At 44.8% G+C, this 22,576-nt stretch overlaps 1 protein-coding gene across 1 annotated transcript in view; it reads right to left on the bottom strand.

The window, feature by feature from the left end:
• Positions 1-4,543: 4,543 nt before the first annotated feature.
• LOC132472697 (transmembrane protein 41A-B-like) overlaps positions 4,544-22,576 on the bottom strand; it is a 39,180-nt gene continuing 21,147 nt past the window's right edge. Inside the window, exons 3-5 of the mRNA XM_060072424.1 lie at positions 6,438-6,599; positions 5,562-5,700; positions 4,544-5,468 (exon numbers count right to left, since the gene is read on the bottom strand). Coding sequence (XP_059928407.1) covers positions 5,251-5,468; positions 5,562-5,700; positions 6,438-6,599 — 519 coding nt within the window. The 3' untranslated portion in view covers positions 4,544-5,250. The remainder of the gene's footprint in view (positions 5,469-5,561; positions 5,701-6,437; positions 6,600-22,576) is intronic.

The following is a 22,576-nucleotide window of genomic DNA, read 5'->3' as shown; positions in this document are numbered from 1 at the left end:
ACCTTCGAAATAATAAAATAAAAATAATAATCTGTTTTATTTATATGACATCCATCTCTAAATAACGTTGAAATTAAGATCAAATGTCAATATGTTGAAGAAAAGTTTTCACATGACTGTAGGTGCACACATTTTTCTTACAATTATGAAGCACCTGCCGGTGGTGGTGGGTCGGCTTTGGGCGGGAGAATGGTTTGATATCGGGCGAGGTGGATTGACGTGAACGAACTTGTAATAGTATAACAGATTAATAGTATTGGGCCGGTTGGGAGGTTGAATTGTGGCTCAAGTTCCTGCAAGCTGAATATGGTGGTGCCGCCTAGTAGCTACTTGGCTGCATGCTAGAAAATGCACAGGGATATTGACTTTGTTTTTAATTTTTGGTTTAAATAACTGCAATGTCAAATTCCTGCCTGATCAGAGGATTTAAAATGGCAGTAATGGTTTGGCCAGCAGAGACGTTGGATAGATGGACGGCGGGGGCGATGACATGAGGGTTGAATGATTGATTCTTTAGTCTTCAACCGGCCTTTCAAGGACTTTATGGTGCTGTTCTCTGTAAATTGTGCACAAGAGTTTTGTATTTCCTGTCTGCCAATGCGTTTGGCGACTGGAGCTTGAACAGGAGATAGTTTGCTTTTCCTTTTGTCTTTCTTCGGATCGGCGGGGACAGTCCCCTCACCCCGGCAGAAGAGGAAAATCCTGCAACCGTACCTGCTGCTCCCCGCAAGGCAGTCGTCACCGTCTGACTGGCAGATGAGGGAAGCCAGCTCTTTAGCTGTGAATGCTAGAGCCCTGGCGCTGGGTTGAGGATGTGGGCCCTGAGCTGGGGGGATGGTTGAGATGCAGGTAGGGGGTTTGGGGTGCTCCTCCGCCCGGGTGAAGCCGGTTTGGGGTGCTCCTATGGGTGAAGGAGGGTCAAGCCGTTTTCGGACAGGTCCAACATATTAGCTATCTCCACCTAAATGGATTGGTGTCTGAATCCAACATGCTGCCATTAATCCCAGAGCGCATGCTGAAGACAAAAAGGTTCCCGATTGGATGAGATATAATTGAGCTTGCTCTGCAATGACCCTGTGAGAGAGGGAAGAGAGAGAGAACTTGAGCATTGCATGGCCGGCGAGAATTTGAATGGGAATGTCTGCTCCCGATTGAACTCTTGCTTTAGCTTATAATGAGACTTCTGTTAAGCTGTGTTTGCTTGAGACGGGTTCAGACACCATGCTACCCGCTCCATTGATTTCCGGTGGTGGAAGCGTTGTGGCCATTCTAGTTAAAGGGGTAGTTCGGAATTTTGGACATAGGGCCTGATTCCCAAGTGAGCATTGGTATTCTATATCACTGGAGACAGTTTTCAACACATTTCATACAGTCCTTCTCGTTGCAGAGTTCGCTCGTGCTAGGCTAGCGCACGTCAACGGGCAATGCTAGCCTGCTATTAAAACAGTCTTACCCACTCCACAGTACACCCGAGGTAAATCAATTATAACGACAGACTATAAATCTAAATGTCTGTTTATAGAATAATGTTAGAAATAAAACCAACCTTGCATTGCATTGCATTTTGAGGGAATTGCGGGGTCTCAGCAGCAGTGTTTATATTCCTGTACGTAGGCTACGGCAGCGGCGGACTGATACCTAGGTTACCTGCCGCTGTCATTGCTACAAACGCAGAGTACAGTGAACGAAGGAATTCTATAAGCGTATTCAATTAACAAGATACGCCCACGTTTGGAGGAGTTAGCGATGCATCTGCTTTTGAAGACGATTATGAGGACTTTGTTGTATCCAACGAACCGTACATGTACGAGCCAGTGTTTTGATGTCCAAGCCAGCAGCAACAAGCCACAGTTGAGTCCTTTCTGGATCTCGCACTGGAAATGGGTGGAAACTTTGTGGTGCCCATCTGTACCGTTTATTTCTACAATTTCTAAAAGCACACTGAACCATCATGTTGCCTAGTTGTTCAATTGCGCTTCTGTCCCACGCTTCTCTGTTTACGTTCTTCTGTCGTGATTCGGTTACAAACCTAACCAGCGCATAGTAGAATTCCGCTTCTGCTGAGAAAGTAGTCCCTCGATGATTCATGCGATGCAAGGTTAGTTTTATTTCTAACATTATTCTATCAACACAGACAATTATAACGCCAACACAGGCGTTATAATTGATTTACCTCGGTGTACTGTGGAGTAGGTAAGACTGTTTTTAATAGCAGGCTAGCATTGCCCGTTGCCGTGCGCTAGCCTAGCACGAGCGAACTCTGCAACTAGAAGGACTGAATGAAATGTGTTGAAAACTGTCTCCAGTGATATAGAATACCAATGCTCACTTGGGAATCAGGCCCTATGTCCAAAATTCCGAACTAGCCCTTTAAGGGAGGGCAATGCGCTATACTCAATTTTAAACACATCTCAAGTGAACGTTGTATTTTGAGTTTGGTGAATGACACCCAACTATTACCTTTACAATTAATCAGTTCATGAACCTTGGGAGTAGTAGGGAATAGTTATTGCTTATGAAACCAAACAACCCCTCCCAGCCAATCAGCGGTGTACACTGCTAGCCAATTAGTAGGAGACTTTGACCTTTAAGCCCTTCCTATTGTTACCTCATGCTGTATGCATTGTGTATCTTAACACCGTGACAGCCGCTTATACAAGAGGATCCTTATCTTTTCAAACCATGCAGGTGATTGACAGATGATTTGGATTTCCTCAATGCACTAAACCTTTTGCACTGAATAGAACCTATCATAGCTAACTATAAATATATGCAACCCAGTCAGTGAGTGTTTGTTGAACTGTTTGTGCTAATGTGAATTTTAAGCTTCATTCTGAGGTACATTTTTAATCTGTATTAGACATATGTACCCCTGTATCAATGACAAATGTAATTATGCTATTGTTTTTATACCATAGGTTTACAAAATCATTTTAACAATGCCTCTCTCTAAAGGAGGTAGGTCTGCTGTAACAGCCTGATGTACAACTTGTTACATGTTCTGGGGATTGTCTGGATGTTCTGTCATTCCCAATTAACAATGAAGTTAATGTTCACTTCCCACAAGAGGCATGTTAACAGAACAAATGACCATGTTTGATTTTTCTTTGAACCTGACAAAACTGGGAGCTAATTCAGGCATGTGTCCGCCCGGTCTCCTGAAGTAGAGGTAATTGAACTAATGACCGTGTTCAGCTCAGATATGCACCAAGCTTTATATATTACTATGTTTAACAAAAAAGATGCAGTGTTATATGTATTTTTTATTTTACTCTTGAACAAGTCTAGATCAATTTTGTAGGCTAGGTCATAATAGGTCCCCAGTTACCTCTGCGACCTCCTCCAAGAATACATTCCCTCCCGCTCCCTCCGCTCAACTTCTGCTGGACTACTATGTATCCCCACATCACGACTCATTACAATGGGTGCCCGGTCATTCAGCTGTTCAGCACCCAGGCTCTGGAACTCCCTCCCCCCACACATAAAACAGTCAGACACCATTACAACATTCAAGTCACAACTCAAAACTCACCTATTCAAACTCGCACACAACGTCTAACTGATCACTGTCTTGATTGTTTGTTTGTTTTGTCTTGTTTTTGTTTTATTTATTTATTTATTTATTTATTATTATTATTTGTAACTTTATGCTCTGTAAGGTGACCTTGGGTGTCTTGAAAGGTGCCCTTTAAATTAAATGTATTATTATTATTTATAATATTTTGGATACAAATGATGGTGAAAAAGTTGGCCATTCATCTGCATTTCACTTTAGTACCCAGGGTCTATTGCCCTTTTGAATATTGACCACTTTTAAACTTTGTTTATTGTTCCTGCCTCCAATATTGTTGTCATGAATGTAATTTGCATGAATATGTTATCGGGGATCTTTTCAGTTTGAAACCATGATTTATTGTGTATGCATGTGACAGACGTTATTTTGGATGGTATGTATGTGTTGACGTGTCGTTTACTGTGTAATCACCAACAAAGCCACAATTTGCATCTCAAACATACATGTATCTGTTGTGTTATGTTTGTAATACATTTAATAAAAACCCTTCACTTTAATAGAACTGCCTTCAAAGTTTTGCTCTTTGAATATATATATATATATAATTACTTTACTAATTTAACCATTTTTTATTACAAGTCCACAAAGCCAATCTGACACAATATATGTCATATTTTGGGGATATGATCCCCAAACAAAGGTAAATTGTATAGAAAATCAAAAAAAAAGAACTGAGTTGTAAAAACAGTGACTGAGGCAGAGAAGCCGTCCTTATTGACCTTTGATTAGGTTAAGGTACTTAATTTACATTTTAAATATACTTTATTCATTTTTATTTTTTGATGACTTCTGTCTATCATTAGTGGCGCTTCCAAATACTTAAATACCACATTGGCTACTACCTTTATATCGAAGAACAATAATCTGTTTTGAACACATCTGATAAACAAAGGGCAATACCATAAATGTAATATTAGCAAATAATCTTCATTAAAAAGAGGCAGAAAATGCATTAATTCAGAACAATGCAACCCTTTCAATTATTTTTTTATAGAAAAAGTAATTGTCTTAAGAATCTAACAGGACCAGTATTCATAGTACTCTGACACAAGCCTCCATTCCCCATGCAAACCCTGCTTGTCAAAGCCCATGAAGTCAAAGCCTATGTCAACAAATACAAAATGTCTGGATTTCGCTGTGTGCGTTATCAACTTACACATGCATTTCACGAAATATACTTAGTTTACTTCTGCAAAAAAGGAAGTGTCTTGATCAGAAAGGACAGGGTGCATCTATTGCACACTGCGTTCCACGGAGGACAACATCCCGCGGAGAATGTCAGTGAAGGCTGTAGATGGTTCCAACCGCATTCTTTAGTACTACTAAGAAATTACAATGGAGCTCAGGGTCTTGAGCACTGCTGGACATAGCAGAGTGTCAGCAGACACTCTGTCCTGAGAGCACAACGCTAAAAAAAGAGTACAAATATTCTGAGCAGTGAAGAGAAAGTCAACTATGTAAAATAATTCACCTTGAACGGTTTAAGCTTGGTTTTACCTTGACCCAGACACAGATTTAAGACGTTTTAGTTTAAGAAAGCAGCACACACCATAATAAAATCACCTATTGTAATGCTGGAGAGCGTTGGGGATAGAAGCTCACCACCTTGTGAAACATTGTCGTCCCAGTCCACCTCCTCCTATTCTTTTGTTTCTCATCTGTGTTGTTGTCCCCCCTCATTGGGCCTTGTGGTGCTGGCCTCTGTCCTGTGTCTGCTCGGCGCCGTCCAGGGCCGCCTGGCTGTAGCGGCGGATCAGTGCACCCGGGAGGAGAGCCCCGCAGGCGATGGCCAGGAGCTGAGCCAGCGTTCCCCAGGAGAAGATGTCATCCATGGAGGAGATCTTGGACAGAATGGACCCGGTCCGGACACAGATGAAGTTATACGGAATCAAACCTGTGAGACGAGATGAAGGCACAGTGTTTAAGTGTGTACCAGCAACTGTGTGTACATATGTGTTTGTGTCTGTGTGTGGGTTAGCATCCTCACCTATCAGCACAGTGGGGAAGAAGAGAGTCAGGGGTATGTTGAGGATGGGGGAGGTGACATTAAGGAACCAGTTAGGTGTCATGGGGAACAAACGCAGGAAGAGGAGGAAGAAGAAGAGACTTCTCTTGTTCTCCTCCACCTGCGGGAGAGAGTCAGAGAGATGGAACGACGGCGTTGAGAGGGACAGATCCGACAAGAACAGGTAAAAACAGAAGGAGGGAAGGGAAAGGGACCTGGAGGGAACGTAGAAAAGCAATGTGGAAGAGAGGGAGGTTGAATATTGGATGAAGAGCTAGATAGACAGACACATGCAAATTGATAGTTGGATATATGTAGATAGATACAGCAGAAAGAAATACAGACAGATATATGTAGATCGTAGATTGTGAGTGTCACTCTCATGCCACACCTCAGATTTCTTTCTCAAAGGATATGCTATTTTGTTGAATATAACCTCTAATGTAATTTTATGATGCCCGGCCCAGGCTCAGTTGTCAAATGGTGCGGAGCCGTTTGGTGTCTGAGTGCTGCAGAATGGGCAGCCATATGGTAGAGGGGTGGCTCACTGACCCACTGAGTTTAACCCTTCAAGGGCCCTGGTGCATCATTCTGATGCCCCCCCCCCCCTACTGTCACCCAATAGAAATATATAAAAAGGATAAATAATCATATTCGAATTTGAAACAGTAGGCTGTGTTACTTGAACTTAAAACATTCAGTCGATTCATCGTCAACACATGAATAGGATCAGATGTGAGGAAACTTGGGAAATAGCTGTAAACATTTAAGTTGCTTTACTTCAAGTACAGAAATGTATAAATAGACCTTTTCAGTGTGCGATGGCCACCCTGAATGGGCACCAGAAAGTGTTTATACCTTTCTCTGCAGCAAGGCCACTTTGTCAGGGAAGAGGCGGATGACATGCTCCTTCCCGAAAGCGGAGGAGAGCAGGTAGCAGAAGGTGGAGCCCGAGGTGGTCAGGAGGCAGGCCAGGGCCAGACCCTCCCAGGTCCCAAACAGAGCCCCGGCCAGCATGTTCTGTATCACCAGCACAGGACACACATGTGTTTACAATGTATGATCATGTAGCATCTGGCAGCAGCCCTTAGAGACTCAAAAGAAAGACAACAATCAAAGAATACTATCTAAATTCAAGCAGTGACATTGTTTTAGTTATAGCACTGCGCAAAAATATTTTGAAAACAACCACTGGACAGGGTGGACAGAACAGGGCCCAGTTTCCCGATAACGATGGATCTTTGCTCGTACGATCATTCTCCCGATGGATCTTTCGAACCATCGTTAATTTCTTTGGAGAGTTTCCCGAAACTCCTCTTAACATGAACGCGCATTCGCTGCACTCACAACGTTCGTAGGATTGTACCTGTCCACTGGCATGGTGCTGAAAAGGGCTATACGCAGGGGGAGACGCAGGAATGTCGCAGGAAAATAGGGTTAAAAAGGGTTAAAATATCTACCCATCAAGGCCGACCGCAGAGTAGCCTACGAAAAGAATAGATTGCAATAATATGAATGCTAAAGATTAGGGGTGTGAATCTTTGGCTTCAGACAATTCGATTCGATTAACGATTCAGTAGTTGGCGATTAGATTCAAGGACAATTTTTTTTTTTGGGAACGATTCGATTCGATTCTGTAAACCACGATTCGATTCAGTAACTTTTAACCAAAATTCTATATCCGTGAAATAAACATGCAATAATGTGACACCCTGTCATGGGTAGATGTGTTGGAGCGTCTTGAACTAGGTGGAAAATCACTCAGGAGCCGACGAGAAGTTTGGAAAAAGATGGGATCTTTTATTTTCCCAATTTGAGGCCCATAAGGCAATAAAAATAAAACGAAAATCAACAAAAATAAAAATACTTTTCACTAAACAAACTGAATGGGCTTGAGAGTCACAAAAACATCAATTCGAACTTAAGCATACTGGACCTTTATATTATTGCTAGATTTTGGCATAGCCAAAATATACAAAAACTGCAATAAACATAATTACAAAAACTCGGGGTCACTTCCGGTTTACCCGGAAGTTATGACGTTAATTTAAACATGAATTTAAACCCCGATGACGCGGCACACATTCCCTAATACAAAGTCTAGACGAGACGCTGATAAGACGAACATTTACGCTGTGTTAACATGTAACTTTTAAACTAAATAAACAAACCTGGAATTTGACAACGACATACTTGTTTGAATGGTTATTGCAACAGAACAGGGCCCCGTTTCCCGAAAGCGTCGTTAGCCTAAGTGGATCGTGAAGTGCGTCGAAAGGGCATCGTAGAGTTCTCACCGCGTTTCCCGAAAGCATCGTAGGGAACGAACGTCTTGAAAACGCTCGTAGCTAACGAGTACTCCAGGGGTGCTCGTAGGTACTCGTAGGACGCTAAGAGCATCGTCAGCTATAGCCTCAGTGGCGTCACCATCGGACATTCCGTTTTTGGATGCGTTTTATTAAAACGCATTGCGCCTTTATGTTCTTAGTTTGGTAATTAATAAAGATTATTAATTAATTTATTAATAAAGATGTTAAAATGGCCAAAATAAAACGGGACAGTCCAGAAAATGTTTGCGCAGGCAGGGCACTCAAAATGTGTGAGAAAAAGTGGGGGGATTTGTGCAGACTGACATAGGCTACTCATAAAACGTAGCATAAAATAATGTAAAAAAAAAACGAAATAAAATAAATGAAAAAAAATATTTTTTTTTTTTTATGAAAAACAAGCAAAGGAGCAGGCAAAAGGCTGGGATATGGTGGGGATTGGTCACGTTGACGGGAATGTTTAGTGACATGAGGGAGGGTGGAGGGGGTTAAAAAAAAGTCTCAATCACTATTCGACGCGCATGAAAACCAGCCGCGCAGTTATGAGGGAGGCCGTCCTCACACCGATCTTCCTCATCGTCATCGTCCTCAACGTCCTCCGGTTCAAGCAATGCCACCCCAGCCTTAGCTGCAATGTTGTGCAACATAGCCGTCACACATATCACGGCGCATGACTTGGCCGGAGAAAACTGGAGCCCTCCGCCTGACTTGTGAAGGCATCTAAAGCGCAACTTCCACCTCCCGATCGTGCGCTCAACGATGCACCGGGCCAGACGGTGGGCTTCGTTGTATTCCTCATCATGGACGTCTCCCGGGTTATTCACAGGTGTGAAGAGGAATTATTTAAGGGGGGAAAATGCCGTGAAACGCACAGTGCATTCAGGATTAGGACTGATATATGTCGGTTTAAGCCTAATCAATTGTGTTTTAATGTCTTTAGCATTCATATAATTGCAGTCTATTTTTTTCGTAGGCTACTCTGCTGTTGTCCTTGATGGGGATATATTTTAACCCTTTTTAACACAATTTTCCTGCGACATTCCTGCGTCTCCCCCTCCTACGGAGCCCATTTCAGCACCGTGTCAGTAGACAGTTACAATCCTACGACGTCGTGAGTGCTTAAGAGGAGTTTCGGGAAACGCGACAAAGAAATTATCGATGGATCGCAAGATCCATCGGGAGAATGATCGTACGAGCGAAGATCCATCGTTATCGGGAAACGGGGCCCAGGCGACGTTAATGGTAAATGGTATTAAACAGAACGTTGTAATGATGGTACTTGCAAGATTGTATTAAACTGCCGTAGCAAGCATGATAAATGACATGGTTGATAAATGATTTTAAAACAGTAGGAAGGTAACGGAATACATAGTCAAACAAGACAAACACACACAGGCAACATTGACGGAAGCTATGCGTCACACACCCCTTGTCAATTTTACCATTATTCTTTGCGAAGCCAAAATGCTTCCACACTTTGGATTTCAAGTTTGCTGGTGCATTAACAATCTCGCTGCCGCTCTCTGCCATGTTTGAAATGCACCAGTAGAGGGTGAGGGAGAAAAAAAACTCGTGGGACTTCCTTGCATGCTTACTAGCTGATGACAGAGTTACGGATTACCGAGCTGCACTTCACAAAATAAACGTGTAAACTAAGTCTTAAAACATTAATCATAATCGATTCATACGATTTAAAGCATTTATATCGATTATTGGTGAAGCCAAAGCGATTCATTCTATTTATTTATTTTAGCAGATCGATTTAGTTGAATCGGTAGGACTGACAATCGATTCATCGATGCATCGCATGAATCGTTACACCCCTACTAAAGATATTAAAACACAATTGATTAGGCCTAGGCCGACATATATATAAATCCTAATCCTGAACGCACTGTGCATACATTTATTCACGGCATTTCCCCCACTGAAATAATTCCATATTACAAAAATCCAAAATAGCTTGTGTAACAACTACATTTATCTTAATGTGCTGATTTTTTTAACATTTTGCGCAGCAAGAGAGCCGACTTTATCTGATTCCGCATAAGGTTGCATTGATTGGCTCTCTAGTATAGAATATTTGTAGACATTAAAAATGCAACATTCCATTCATACATTATCTTTCAAACGCGGCTATTGCTGACCCGATTAGGAGAGCTTGGTCTAGATCCTGCCCATAATGTTGGGCAGGATGAAGTAGGCTATAGGCAGGGTTCCAGTTATGATTCCATCTCTGTGTGGGTCTCTTAAAGTTGTTGACGGTGGGGGGAGACCGTACCTGCCTTGCGCTGAATTTTGACGAGGGAGGGGGGGGATATAGGACGTAAATATGGGCTATTATGACACGGCTCTTCTCAAATGCCGTGGAAAGCTCCGTTGCATGGGCCCTTCACAACAATGCCAGCTTCTTCGGTTGCTGAGCGACGTCAACGTCTTTGGCTAACTATTTCTCTGCTGATTAACACTACGTATGGTAAGTTGGTATCAAATAAATTGTTGAAAAAACCACCTTGTGAAGTTATTTTTTCGTTTGGCAAGTAGCCGCTCATTATCGAAAATAAGCCCCTTCAGGTCGAAGCACCTCCGTTTCGCGCACGCCCGGCGATTTCACCTTCTTATCTCAAGTTTCCTGTGTAAAACCGAGGGGGTCAAATCCCCCGTTCGTCACGGCGCGGGGTTTCCTGGTTCAGTGGGGAAGGCGGAGACTCCGTGCTCCGCTGTGCACGGAGTCTCTGACCTCTTTAGAATAATTTGTATTATTGCATACTCCCGAATGTTTTCATTTTTTATGAATGAAGACACCCACATGCAATAATGAGTTCACTCTATAGTAGGCTAACGATGCTCTTGGAGCACTACCTGGAGCACTCGTTAGCTATGAGCGTTTTCACGACGTTCGTTACCAACGATGCTTTCGGGAAACGGTGTGAAAACTGTACGATGCTCGTACGACGCACTTCACAATCCACTTAGGCTAACGATGCTTTCGGACGAATCACAAATGCAAGGTTACTTCATTATACTTCTTTGTATTATAATTTCTTACGTGTAAGTATATACCTATATATTTATGCATGTATATGCAGTACATATGTATGTATGACTGTATGTATGTAGGCCTACACACGTACGTACGACGGATGTACACATATCCATGCATATGTTATGTATGTTTTTTATGCATGTATGTTTATTATTTTGTTTTTTATTAACTATCCTACTTGGTACTTTCTGTTGAGTAGTCTAATGCTGTAATCCAATTGGATGGTACGCCGGTACCTGCAAGTCATCCAGCTTTCTTGCGGCATTTGCAGAGGCACGCCCCTTTTGGTCGAAGTAGCTTTCCCATTTCTCATTGGCAAGTCATTGTTATTTTTTAGCTACATTAGCCTCTCTAGCAAACCAGCTCGAAAAACATACAACACAACTTTACATTGTATTGCAAGCACAGCAAGACCGTGCAATGCATAAATTGGTGACACGCATAATGTAGCAATGTAATCAAGTGTGTAAGAGCATTTAAAAATCTACATTAAAATTACCAACGTGATACAAATACAAAGAAAATAAATCTCTTTACGGGTGCAGCCATTTTTGTTGACGGGGGTAGAACGGGCGGCCTCAGTGAACTCGCTCTACTTTCAAAGCGACGAGACACTACGACCAAAAGGGGGTGTGCCTCAGTGAAATGCCGCAAGAAAGCTGGGAGGTTTGTAACGGCCGAAGCGTAGGGATCGGCATAAAAAGCGTCAGGACTTAATTCGACTTCGTTTTACATGTATCAGCACGCGTTCTGAACAACTTTAACGCGTATAAGCACGCGTGAAAGCCACTCAGCACGCGTCTCAGCACGCGTTCTGAAGGCACTTCCGGCGCGCGTTCCAGAACGCGTTCAGGAAAGTTCAGAACGCGTTCCAGGTATGCTAATGAGCTCCTCCCCTGAATTTCTAAGCCAATAGATTTGAACTTTTTTTACCCAATCATATGCATGGCTAAACACACAGACAACATCAGTCGATTCCAGAGATCTTCTTTCGCCCAGTTTCCCGAAAGCATCGTTAGCCTAAGTGGATTGTGAAGTGCGTCGTACGAGCATCGTACGTGTTTTCACACCGTTTCCCGAAAGCATCGTTGGTAACGAACGCCGTGAAAACGCTCGTAGCTAACGAGGACTCCATGGTACTTGTAGGATGCTAAGAGCATGGTTAGCCTATATAGCACCAGCGGACATTCCTAGTTGGATGCGTTTTTATTAAAACACATCCAAAAGACATAGGCTACTAGACATGCATCATGCTGTGACCAGTGGGTGTTGGAGAATTTCTGCAGGCGTTTTTTGTTGCGATTGTTTGCATTAAGCACTGCATGCGCTTCGGTGAGGCTGTGATGAAGTTCACTATTTATTGGACCCTGTCTAGACAGTACGAACATCCTTGACCATAGTTAATCGCGTGTGTAGTCTTCACTTAGAGTGAACTCATTATTGCATGCGGGTGTCTTCATTCATAAAAAAATGAAAACATTCGGGAGTATGCAATAATACAAATTATTCTAAAGAGTTCAGAGACTCCGTGCACAGCGGAGCACGGAGTCTCCGCCTTCCCCACTGAACCAGGAAACCCCGCGCCGTGACGAACGGGGGATTTGACCCCCTCGGTTTTACACAGGAAACTTGAGATAAGAAGGTGAAATCGCCGGGCGTGCCAAGCTGCGACCGAACCGGCACGGCAGTGTAAAAATACCTGGGTTCGAGTTAGGTGGGAGCTGAGCTCCCATAGATACTAGAGGTCTGGCTCCCATGAAACCAGCAAACTCAAATATCTGTGGGGGTTACTGAAAATACAGCAGCATAATATTGTAATTACAAATAGGCCTAAAGCTATTTTCCCTTCCGCATGCAGAGTAATATTGACGTTAAGTGGGATAATAGAACGCCGGTCATTATCGGGAAAATAAGCCCAGACAGGGCGAACCGGACACAGACGCGAAACAGAGGTGCTTAGACCTGAAGGGGCTTATTTTCGATAATGAGCGACTACTTGCCAAACGAAAAAATAACTTCACAAGGTGTCTTTTTACAATTTATTTGTTACCATTCATAGTGTTGATCAGCAGAGAAATAGTTACCCAAAGACGTTGACGTCGCTTAGCAACCGAAGACGCTGGCGTTGTTGTGAAGGGCCCATGCAAGTGAACGGAGCGTTCCACGGCATTGAGAAGAGCCGTGTCATAATAGCCCATATTTACGTCCTATATACGTCTCCCCCTCCCCCCCCCCCCCCGTCAACAACTTTAAGAGACCCCCACAGAGATGGAATCATAACCCTGTGGAAATTGCATTAAGTGAGAGATACAATTTCGCACGTTGAGCACACAGTTGTGTGACTTGTCTATTTAGTTAGAGAGAAACAGGAAATCAAAACGTGCTGCAAGTAAACAAATCCCGCATTGGGCTCTGACGTCATGAGACGCTCGTAATCCTTAAAGGGATAGCGATTCCTGAACCACCAAGACTGTAAACGACATGCCTAACACAATGGAAAGAACAACACATAACAAAATACTGTAGGTGAATTATGTTACACTCACTACTTGGGAACATCCAGTGGGTGTACAGGCACCTGATGATATCCCCGGACAAGGTCCATCTTGGAAAAAATCAGCCAGGTGTGCCGAAAAATCCTGAATATTCGGCACTGGGTTCAGGCGTTCAGGCGTTGTTGCCTCATTTAGCCGCCGGTAGTCGCCACACGGGCGCCAGCCGCCGCCGGGTTTGGGGACGATGTGGAGGGGTGAGGCCCACGGGCTGTCGGACCGGCGGACTATACCCAGGCGCTCCACGTTTGCAAACTCAGCCTTTGCAATGGCAAGCTTGTTCGGGTCGAGGCGCCGAGCACGGGCGTAGACGGCTGGACCAGTAGTGGCGAGATGGTGCTCCACACCATGCTTCATGGCAGACGCAAGGAAAGTATGCTGAGTGAGGGCTGGGAAACCGGCCAGCAGACGGTGGAAGACATCTGAGGCGGAGAGCATGCTAGACAGTCGTATGGAGTCAGCCCTGCTGAGCGTGCACGCATATGAACAAAACGTGATGGCGTCAATCAAACAGCGGTTCTTGACATCCACCAACAGTCCATGCGCACACAAAAAATCAGTGCCGAGGAGGGGAACGGAGACCTTTGCTGTAACATAGTCCCAGCCAAACCGGTGGCCTCCGAAACACAACTCAATGTACCTCGTTCCATAGGTACGGATGGGGCGTCGGTCACCATGTCCAAACGGGAAGCAGGCAGGATGCTCCTCTGTGCTCCCGTGTCGCACAGGAACCGCCGTCCGGAGATGCTGTCGCGGATGAAAAGCAACCTGCCAGCACGGCCAACGCTCATGGCCACTACCGAGCGCCGGCCCTGGCGTTTCCCAACCCGCCGTAACTGCATGGCGGAGGGCCTTTAAGAGCCTTCGTTCCAAACTTTGCATGGTAGAAACACATGCCTGAAGACCGCTGCGGGCCTGAAGACTGCTGGGGGTCAGAAGACTGCTGCCGACGAGAAGTGGTGGCAGCGACGAGCGTGGAGTTGTCCTGTGTCACAGGAGCGATGTGCGCGGGAAAAAACGCAGCCACACAGTGCCCTTGACCCGCCAAATTTATCAGCTTCTTCAGCCAACCTCCGACTGTCAGTGCTCATGGTGTTGGCTAAAGCCGCCCTCACTTGGGAAGGCAGCTGACGCATGAAAAGCTGAACAAAAAGAAAATCGGGTTCTGGCTCACCCATGAGATCCAGCATACGGTCCATGAGCTCAGACGGCTTGCTGTCACCGAGCCCTTGAAGTGAGAAAAGCCTGCTGGCTCTCTCAGAGTCCGACAGTTCAAAGGTCTTTAACAGGTGGGCTTTGATAAGTCCAGCAGACTAAAGTCGGGGTCACCAGTGTGGAAATTGCATTAAGTGAGAGACACAATTTCGCATGTTGAGCACACAGTTGTGTGACTCGGTTATTTAGTAAGAGAGAAACAGGAAATCAAAACGTGCTGCAAGTAAACAAATCCCGCATCGGGCTCTGAAGTCATGAGACGCTTGTAATCCTTAAAGGGATAGCGATCCCTGACCCACCAAGACAGTAAACGACATGCCTAACACAATGGAAAGAACAACACATAACAAAATACTGTAGGTGAATTATGTTACACTAACTACAACCCTGCCTATAGCCTACTTCATCCTGCCCAACAATATGGGCAGGATCTAAACCAAGCTCTCCTATCGGGTCAGCAATAGCCGTGTGTCAATGCCTAGCCTCTGCCATTGAATGATAATGAATGAATGGAACGTTGCATTTTTAATGTCTACAAATATTCTAGACTAGAGAGCCAATCAATGAAACCTTATGCGGAATCAGATAAAGTCTGCACCTTTCTGCCCAAAGTATGTTTCAGACTCAGCACAATAAGATAAATGTAGTTGTCACACAAGCTATTTGGGATTTTTGTAATATCGAATTATTTCAGGGGGGGAAATGCCGTGAAAAAATGTATGCACAGTGTGTCATGAGTAGATGTGTTGGAGCGTCTCCAACTAGTTGGAAATCACTCAGGAGCCGAGTGTGGAAAAAGATGGGATCTTTTATTTCCCAATTTAAGGCCCACAAGGCAATAAAAATAAAACAAAAATCAACAAAAATACTTTTCACCAAACAAACTGAATGGGATAGAGAGTCACAAAAACATAAATTCAAACTTAAGCATACTGGACCTTTAAACAAGTCACTTGAGAGCAATAATCAGACGTATGTCCTTCCACGATCAGCTCTCCCGAACCACTGACGAGCGTCAGCCTAAATAGGCCACTTCCTCCCCTACTAATTGGCGCATACCAATATACACGTGAGACAGGGGTGTTACCAGTTAAATTACCTAAGCAGCTTTAAACAGCTACAATTCTCCCCACAATAAGCTAGAACCCTAAGCACGTTAAAGATTTTGGCATAACCAAAATATACAAAAACTGCAATAAACATAATTACAAAAACTCGGGGTCACTTCCGGTTTACCCGGAAGTTATGACGTTAATTTAAACCCCGTTGACGCGGCACACATTCCCTAATGGCGCGTTTCCACTGCAGGGTGCGGAACGGATCGGATCGCAAAAGGTGCGGAGCGGGTCGCGTTTCCACCGCCAAAAGTGGGCGTGACCCGGACTTAGCCGTACCCGTTTTGGCCAGTTTTGGCCTCCTTTTCAGGACTCCTCCGTTGGGGTACTGAAAACTAGACGAGACGCCTGAAAGGGTCCCGGGAAATTCTAGCTACACACGTTGATTGGTCGACAGAATCATCACTCCCGGGTGACGCGGGGATAAAAACAAACAAACAGTAGCCTCGAGGTATTATTCTTTACAATTATGTCACGTAAAACGCTTGCTTGGGCGAACAAGGAGGTGGAGACGTTCGTCTGCATTCTTGGGGAGGAAGACGTTGTTTGCGATGTTTTCGTAGCTGCCGCGGCGATCGACATCCGGCCTACCACAAAGGGTACTGTCGGCAGTGGAAACGCGACCTCGGAACTGAGCTGGGCTATACCGCCCCCTCTCTACCGCACCTTTGCGATCCGATCCGTTCCGCACCCTGCAGTGGAAACACGGCATTATACAAGGTCTAGACGAGACGCTGGTGAGACGAACATTTACGCTGTGTTAATGTCGCGGAAGGCGACTAGGGGGAAAAGTGCATGAATGGCAAGGACAGTTGATTCCCCCCAGATACCAAACAATAGACTCTGGCTAGAGCCGATATTCCCTGCCCCTAGGGGCACTGTGGGTTGGGGTATACGTTGTGTTCCCTCTCTTGTACACAGACTAAGACGGACCAGGATATAAAAGGGGCCAAGGCATTGAGTTTGGCGCGCCTCACCCTGAGAACAGGAGTACCGATCACTGGACGCCGGCAGACGCAACGATTATCGCGGACCCACCACTACCAGAGACTACTGCACGACCAGACCTCGCCACACCAAGAAGGACCACTCAGACGTTCTACAGTTCCCAACAACGCCTCTTAGTCCCGTTGGAAAGGGACGTAACATAGCCGTAAGCTTGCCTGAATCGGATTCCGAGAACGTCCACACCACCCTGAAGCATTGTTTTTGTCCTGTCTGTTCCACCTAGAAGTCACCCTCCGTTCCGGGCGATCTTCTAGCCTGCTCGGCCTCCGTGAGCAGCGAATGACGGACGGAACCCTACACCACGTCGCACAGCAGTGTTTGTGTTTGTTTGTTTTGTTGACGATTTTAGACTTTACTATTTGTTGTTTGTTGGTTTTATATATATATATATATATATATAGCATATTTTATCTTTTGAGTCCATCCTAAATGTGTGGGATTCCTATCGTATAGGGGGGGTAGTAGTATGGCGAGCACTGCGTAATACTAGCCCTATTGGTTCAGCGAGCCCCTGGTTTTTCCCTAATCAAGTGTGGTGGTGATGATTATGCATGAATAGGTTGGTCCCCCCTCACGTGTGTGCAGTGTTCAGTGTGTGCAGTGTTCAGTGTGTGCTGTGTGCAGCATTTTACAGGTTTGCAGTGTGTCGAGTGAGGGCAGGGTGTGCAGTGTACTGAAGTGGGCTCGACATACTAGTATGCTAATATCGTAGCACCAGTCTACCCCCTGGCTTAGAGCCATTCCTTCTCCCCCTCCCACATACGTGATAGACTCAATCTTACAGAGTGGCATGTGATTGTGCTAATAAAGTATATTTGTTTATAATTGATCCATTGACTGCTGTTGTGGTATTTGGGGGATTCCTAGTAGGAGGTTTGCGCGACATCTCTTTTGGCGTTGTCGGCAGGATCCCCCAATTCATCACAACAACATGTCTGTAGACGGTCGTGCTGAGTCCGAAGAGCGTCCAGGGGGTAGTCTAGAGCAGGGGTCTGTTAGACCACGAATGAACACTGTGATGATGCCATGGATTATGAGCTCCTCTTGGGTCCCTAAGTTCACAGGCGAGGACGACAGTCTTCCATTTAGCAAATGGCATCCTAAAGTAAGGTCCTACCTCAGAGCGCAGGGACTAGACCATAGTCAGACAGTAGACTTTGTGTTAGATGCGCTAGAAGGGAAAGCTCACCGACAAGTCATGTTGCTTCCCCCCGAACGGAGACAGTCAGAGGAAACTATTCTGGCGGAGTTGAGTAAAATATACGGAGACACTAGGACATCATCCAGCGTCCGTGCAGATTTCTTTGCCTGTAGACAAGAACAGGGGGAGGGAGTGGAAACTTTCACGTCTTCTCCAGATAGCAGAGGTGCTCCCCCGACACCACAGGCCCTCGAGATGAGGTCCTGAAGGATCACTTCGCTAAGGGCCTAAGGGAGGGCCCACTGAAGATCGAGCTGGAGCGACATGGCCGACGTAACCCCACGGTGACCTTTGAAGCTCTCTGCACAGAGGCTGAGGCAGTGGAGAAGGAGACAACCAGGAGGAAAACGCTGGCTTGCAGGGCCTATGTGGCCCCCACCATCACACCCTCACACCAGGGATCCATCCCTCCATCGGAGTGGGACCAGCTGAAGGACGCTCTCCGCGCTGAGCTGAAACAGGAGATACAAAGCCAGGTGTCTCTCTTGGGCAAGACCATCGCAGATGAGATACGCAGCCAGTTACAGCAGGAACCATCCCTGGCCCCTCAAAGTAACTACCAGCCACCCCGGGGAGGAAAACCGACGGGACGAGAGACCCGAACGTTCCAGTGGGACGACCAAGGGCGCCCCCTATGTGCTGAGTGAGGAGCCGCTGGCCACGTTCAACGCTACTGCCCACAACGACGCTCCAACCGGTCGGGTTTTCCTGCTCCTCGGCCACTGTAGGGCAGGTGACCGAAGAGGGTAGCCCCAGCGAGACCCTAGACAAGCCCTCCTTGGTGGGCCAATGCACCGAAGTGCATACGATCCACGGGGTGAAAATTCCCTGCGTTTTGGACACGGGTTCCCCAGTAACCCTGTTTAGTTACTCCTTATTTCAGCGCTGCGTGGCTCCCGTATCACCCCCAAGGGAATGGGGCATGTGAGCGGTTCAACAGAACTATTCTGGGATTGCTGAGCTCGCTGGATCCCACGGATCACCCCCAAGGGAATGGGGCATGTGAGCCAACCCGGTCTCACGAAAAGTCGTGACACTGTCACGTTATTTAATCTATTGAAACGTGTTCAGGATCACGTATTTTCAAAATGTTCGTGTTTTAAAGCACAAATTTCAAACCCATGCATTTCAATTGGAAGTATTTGTCGTGTCACCAGCACGACTTCCAAACTAAGGTTCTGTGCAGGAGCGTTCTCCCTAATGTCCCTTAAGGAGCTCCGTACAGTACATTTATTGTTAAAAATTGTGAACAATATGACAGCTTTAGGCCACCCGTTTCTACTTTCACCTTTGATTCTGAGAAATTGTGACATTTCACGGATATAGGCTATTAAATGCAGGTGCGCTGCTCAGGCAAAGCGCAAAAGAAAAAAGGGTAGCTGCTTAATCTTAATCTGAATTGTATGTCTTGATGTTTTGATCTAGCCATAGATCTATTGTCTTGTTTTTGGCTATGTGAATGGAAGTCCGCGTCGATGCCTCGCAAGTCCAGTGTCGCGAGCGGACGTGACATCTAGAAGTCATACCGTATAATAATGGGTTATCATTAATATTGATGCGTAGGGGTTGATTATAACTCTTGTTTATTGTTTATACCACAGTCTGGGGGAATACTCGTATTCTGATTGGCTGCAGGGTGTGTATTATCTCCTGATATAGGCTACAGACACCTGCTAAATAGTTCCAGTCAGTGTTTAGATTCTCTGCCCGAGCGTTTTTACTTTTATTTTATCATTATCATAAATTAGCCTAATCTGAGGAGAAATCTATGCCATAAACAGAAATATTATGGGTCTTTATTACACGGGTCTTTTCAATGCCGTGGAACGCTCCGTTCACTTGCATGGGTCCGGGGATAGCTCGGGATTGGTTTCTTTATTAATCGAATGGGAAATGCAATAGGTCTATTTTAGGACCTTACATAATCTTTAGTCAGTGATTACGTCTGATCTTTAGTTTTATAGTTATTAGGAAGATTTTATCGGCTCGCTCGCATGTTTCAATGACGTCAGGTTGCTAAGGACGCTGCTTTCGCTAAACTAGCACACACACACACACACACACACACACACACACACACACACACACACACACACACACACACACACACACACACAATGCATTTCGCTGCAGATATTCCCTAAATTATTATTACTTTCAAAACGTTGGCCAAGGTGGAATATCCTTTTTATTTGGGCTGCTTCTAGGACATTTTGGGTGGATTTTGAACGGTATGTGGGCGGGACGTTTTTTGCAGGACCTGGCAACCCTGCGCTGTTGCCCGGGGTGCTGAAATGCTCCGGAACTGATCTGGATCCACTATGGCCAAAAGACTTGTATGCCCCCCCCCCCCCCCCCCCCCTTAAATAAATTCTATGGCAGAATAAAGAATAAATTCATGCATTATCATTCAACTTGAACATGTGTTTTTACAGTATAGCGTGGTGGAGGGCTGACGTATGTTGCCCAACCCGGAAGTGAGCGTCGCCCTGGTTTCCCTTGACAAAAAGCCAACGGGTTTTTCCATTGGATTTTGAATTATTACAGAAAAATTAGCATCTTTGAAGCACCTCCTCAAAAACTGAAAATAAATAAATAAATAAAAAGATCTGTGCTCCAAAGAACGAAATGTAAACCAATGCATTCTGAATAATAATAATAATAATAATAATACATTTAATTTAGAGGCGCCTTTCAAGACACCCAAGGTCACTTTACAGAGCATATAGTCATCATTCAAAACTATGTAAAACAGACTAGGAATAAAAGAAAAACAGAGGTTAAACATGAAGAATAATAATTAATAACACTCAAAGACGCCTACAGTGAAGGGGGGACCTCACTAACCACCACCAATGAGTAGCACCCACTTGGGTGATGAATGGGAGTGTTTCTCCGATTTTTCCATGCTACACAGAACGAAATGTAAACCCATGCAAATAAAGACTTCATGTTCATAATCATTTAAATATCATTAATCTCCTGAGTGTGTCGAGTGGTATTCTATTTTTTTCAACGGGGCTGCATCCAGTCACTTGACCGTCATGGTTGCTATGGTGGTTGCTATCGACCGCCCCCTCTAATCCTTACATGGTTCAAAAAGCCACGCGGCAAAGGAGCTGCCGTCCATTGTGTTGTTTTTGTCGTAAACTAGGGTCAGATGGTTAAAAAATAGACAGATATTCCAAGGTATCCATAAAAGGCAGCTTGGATGTTTTTATTTTGTGCAGTTTAGACTTCTTCTATAACCTATTTTTGAAAGCAAAACACCAAGCTCATTGATTTAACGAGGCAGGGTTATTTGAAACAATTTATTGAATAAATATTTATGAGAGGTCATTCCTTCTCCTGAGTTTGCTTCCTATTTATGTCTAGTGTACACCCCTACTGTCAACAAGCATCACCCCCCCCCCCCCCCTCCCCATATGGATTTGGAGAATTGCTGCCACGTCCCGTTGGTGGAGGTATCATATATATGAAAGAGGGCATTCAATTATACTACAATGATCAATTAGGAGGCCGAAGCCCTAAAGGATGTGATGCAATAGGTGACTGAGTCGACAACATTTAAGTAAGCCTTGGGGTCTCTTATATATCAAAGGGGGTCTCAAAGGACGCATATACGCTTCAACCTGTGGCTTACAGGAAATGACTCAGCAAGTGCTCCATCTTGTTGCACCCACCCAGCGGCTCGCTTGCAAGATTTTGGCCTGAAGTTCTTCCCAGACCTACACCGTAGCCATCCAACCTGCATATCGGAGAATCAGGCCTCTCTTTAATAATGACAAAAAGTTATGAGAGGAATACACATGAACTTTTGTTGTCTCATAAGCGGCGTGGTGTCGGCTGCTTTTGACCTTTTGACCCCAGACTTCTGAGGGAATAGCTGAATCAATTCATTAGTCAATCAGAAGTATGTAAATATCTTCCCGGTGTCGTAAGAGGGCGAACAAGGTGTCCTTCAACATCTACGCTTCCAGGCGATTGCAATGGTGCCACACATGAGCATATTCGAACATGTTTAATGGTAGTAATTAGCTGCCGAAATTGGAGGCCTTAATCAATAATGAGCAGCTATTGATTTACTTTCCGATAAAAATTTGTGACAAATGACATATTATTTAGCATCTACACGTTGAGCTGAGTCCAATGACACCAAGCATGACACTCTAGCAAATGTATTTTACATGGTACATATGGTCTAGGACATGATCTCGGTGTGGCAAGAGGGCAAGCTTGATCTCATTGGACTCAGCTTAACGCGTAGATGCTAAATAACATGTAATTTGTCAAGAATCTCCATCGGGAAGCAAATCTATAGCTGGTCATTATTGATAAAGGCCCCCAAAATCGACAGCTAATTACTACCCCATGTGTGGCACTGTTGCAATCGCCTCGAAACGTAGATGTCAAAGGACACCTTGTTTGCCTCCTTACGCCTCCGGGAAGATATTTTCATACTTCTAATGGATTGATTCATATTTTAAGGTTCTCGGAGTGAGACTTTAGGCGGCTGCAGCAGAAGTGTTGAGA

This window comes from Gadus macrocephalus, chromosome 15 (genome assembly GCF_031168955.1).
Source record: "Gadus macrocephalus chromosome 15, ASM3116895v1".
In the NCBI taxonomy this organism is placed as follows: Eukaryota; Metazoa; Chordata; class Actinopteri; order Gadiformes; family Gadidae; genus Gadus; species Gadus macrocephalus.
This window is presented reverse-complemented; position numbering and strand designations above follow the sequence as displayed.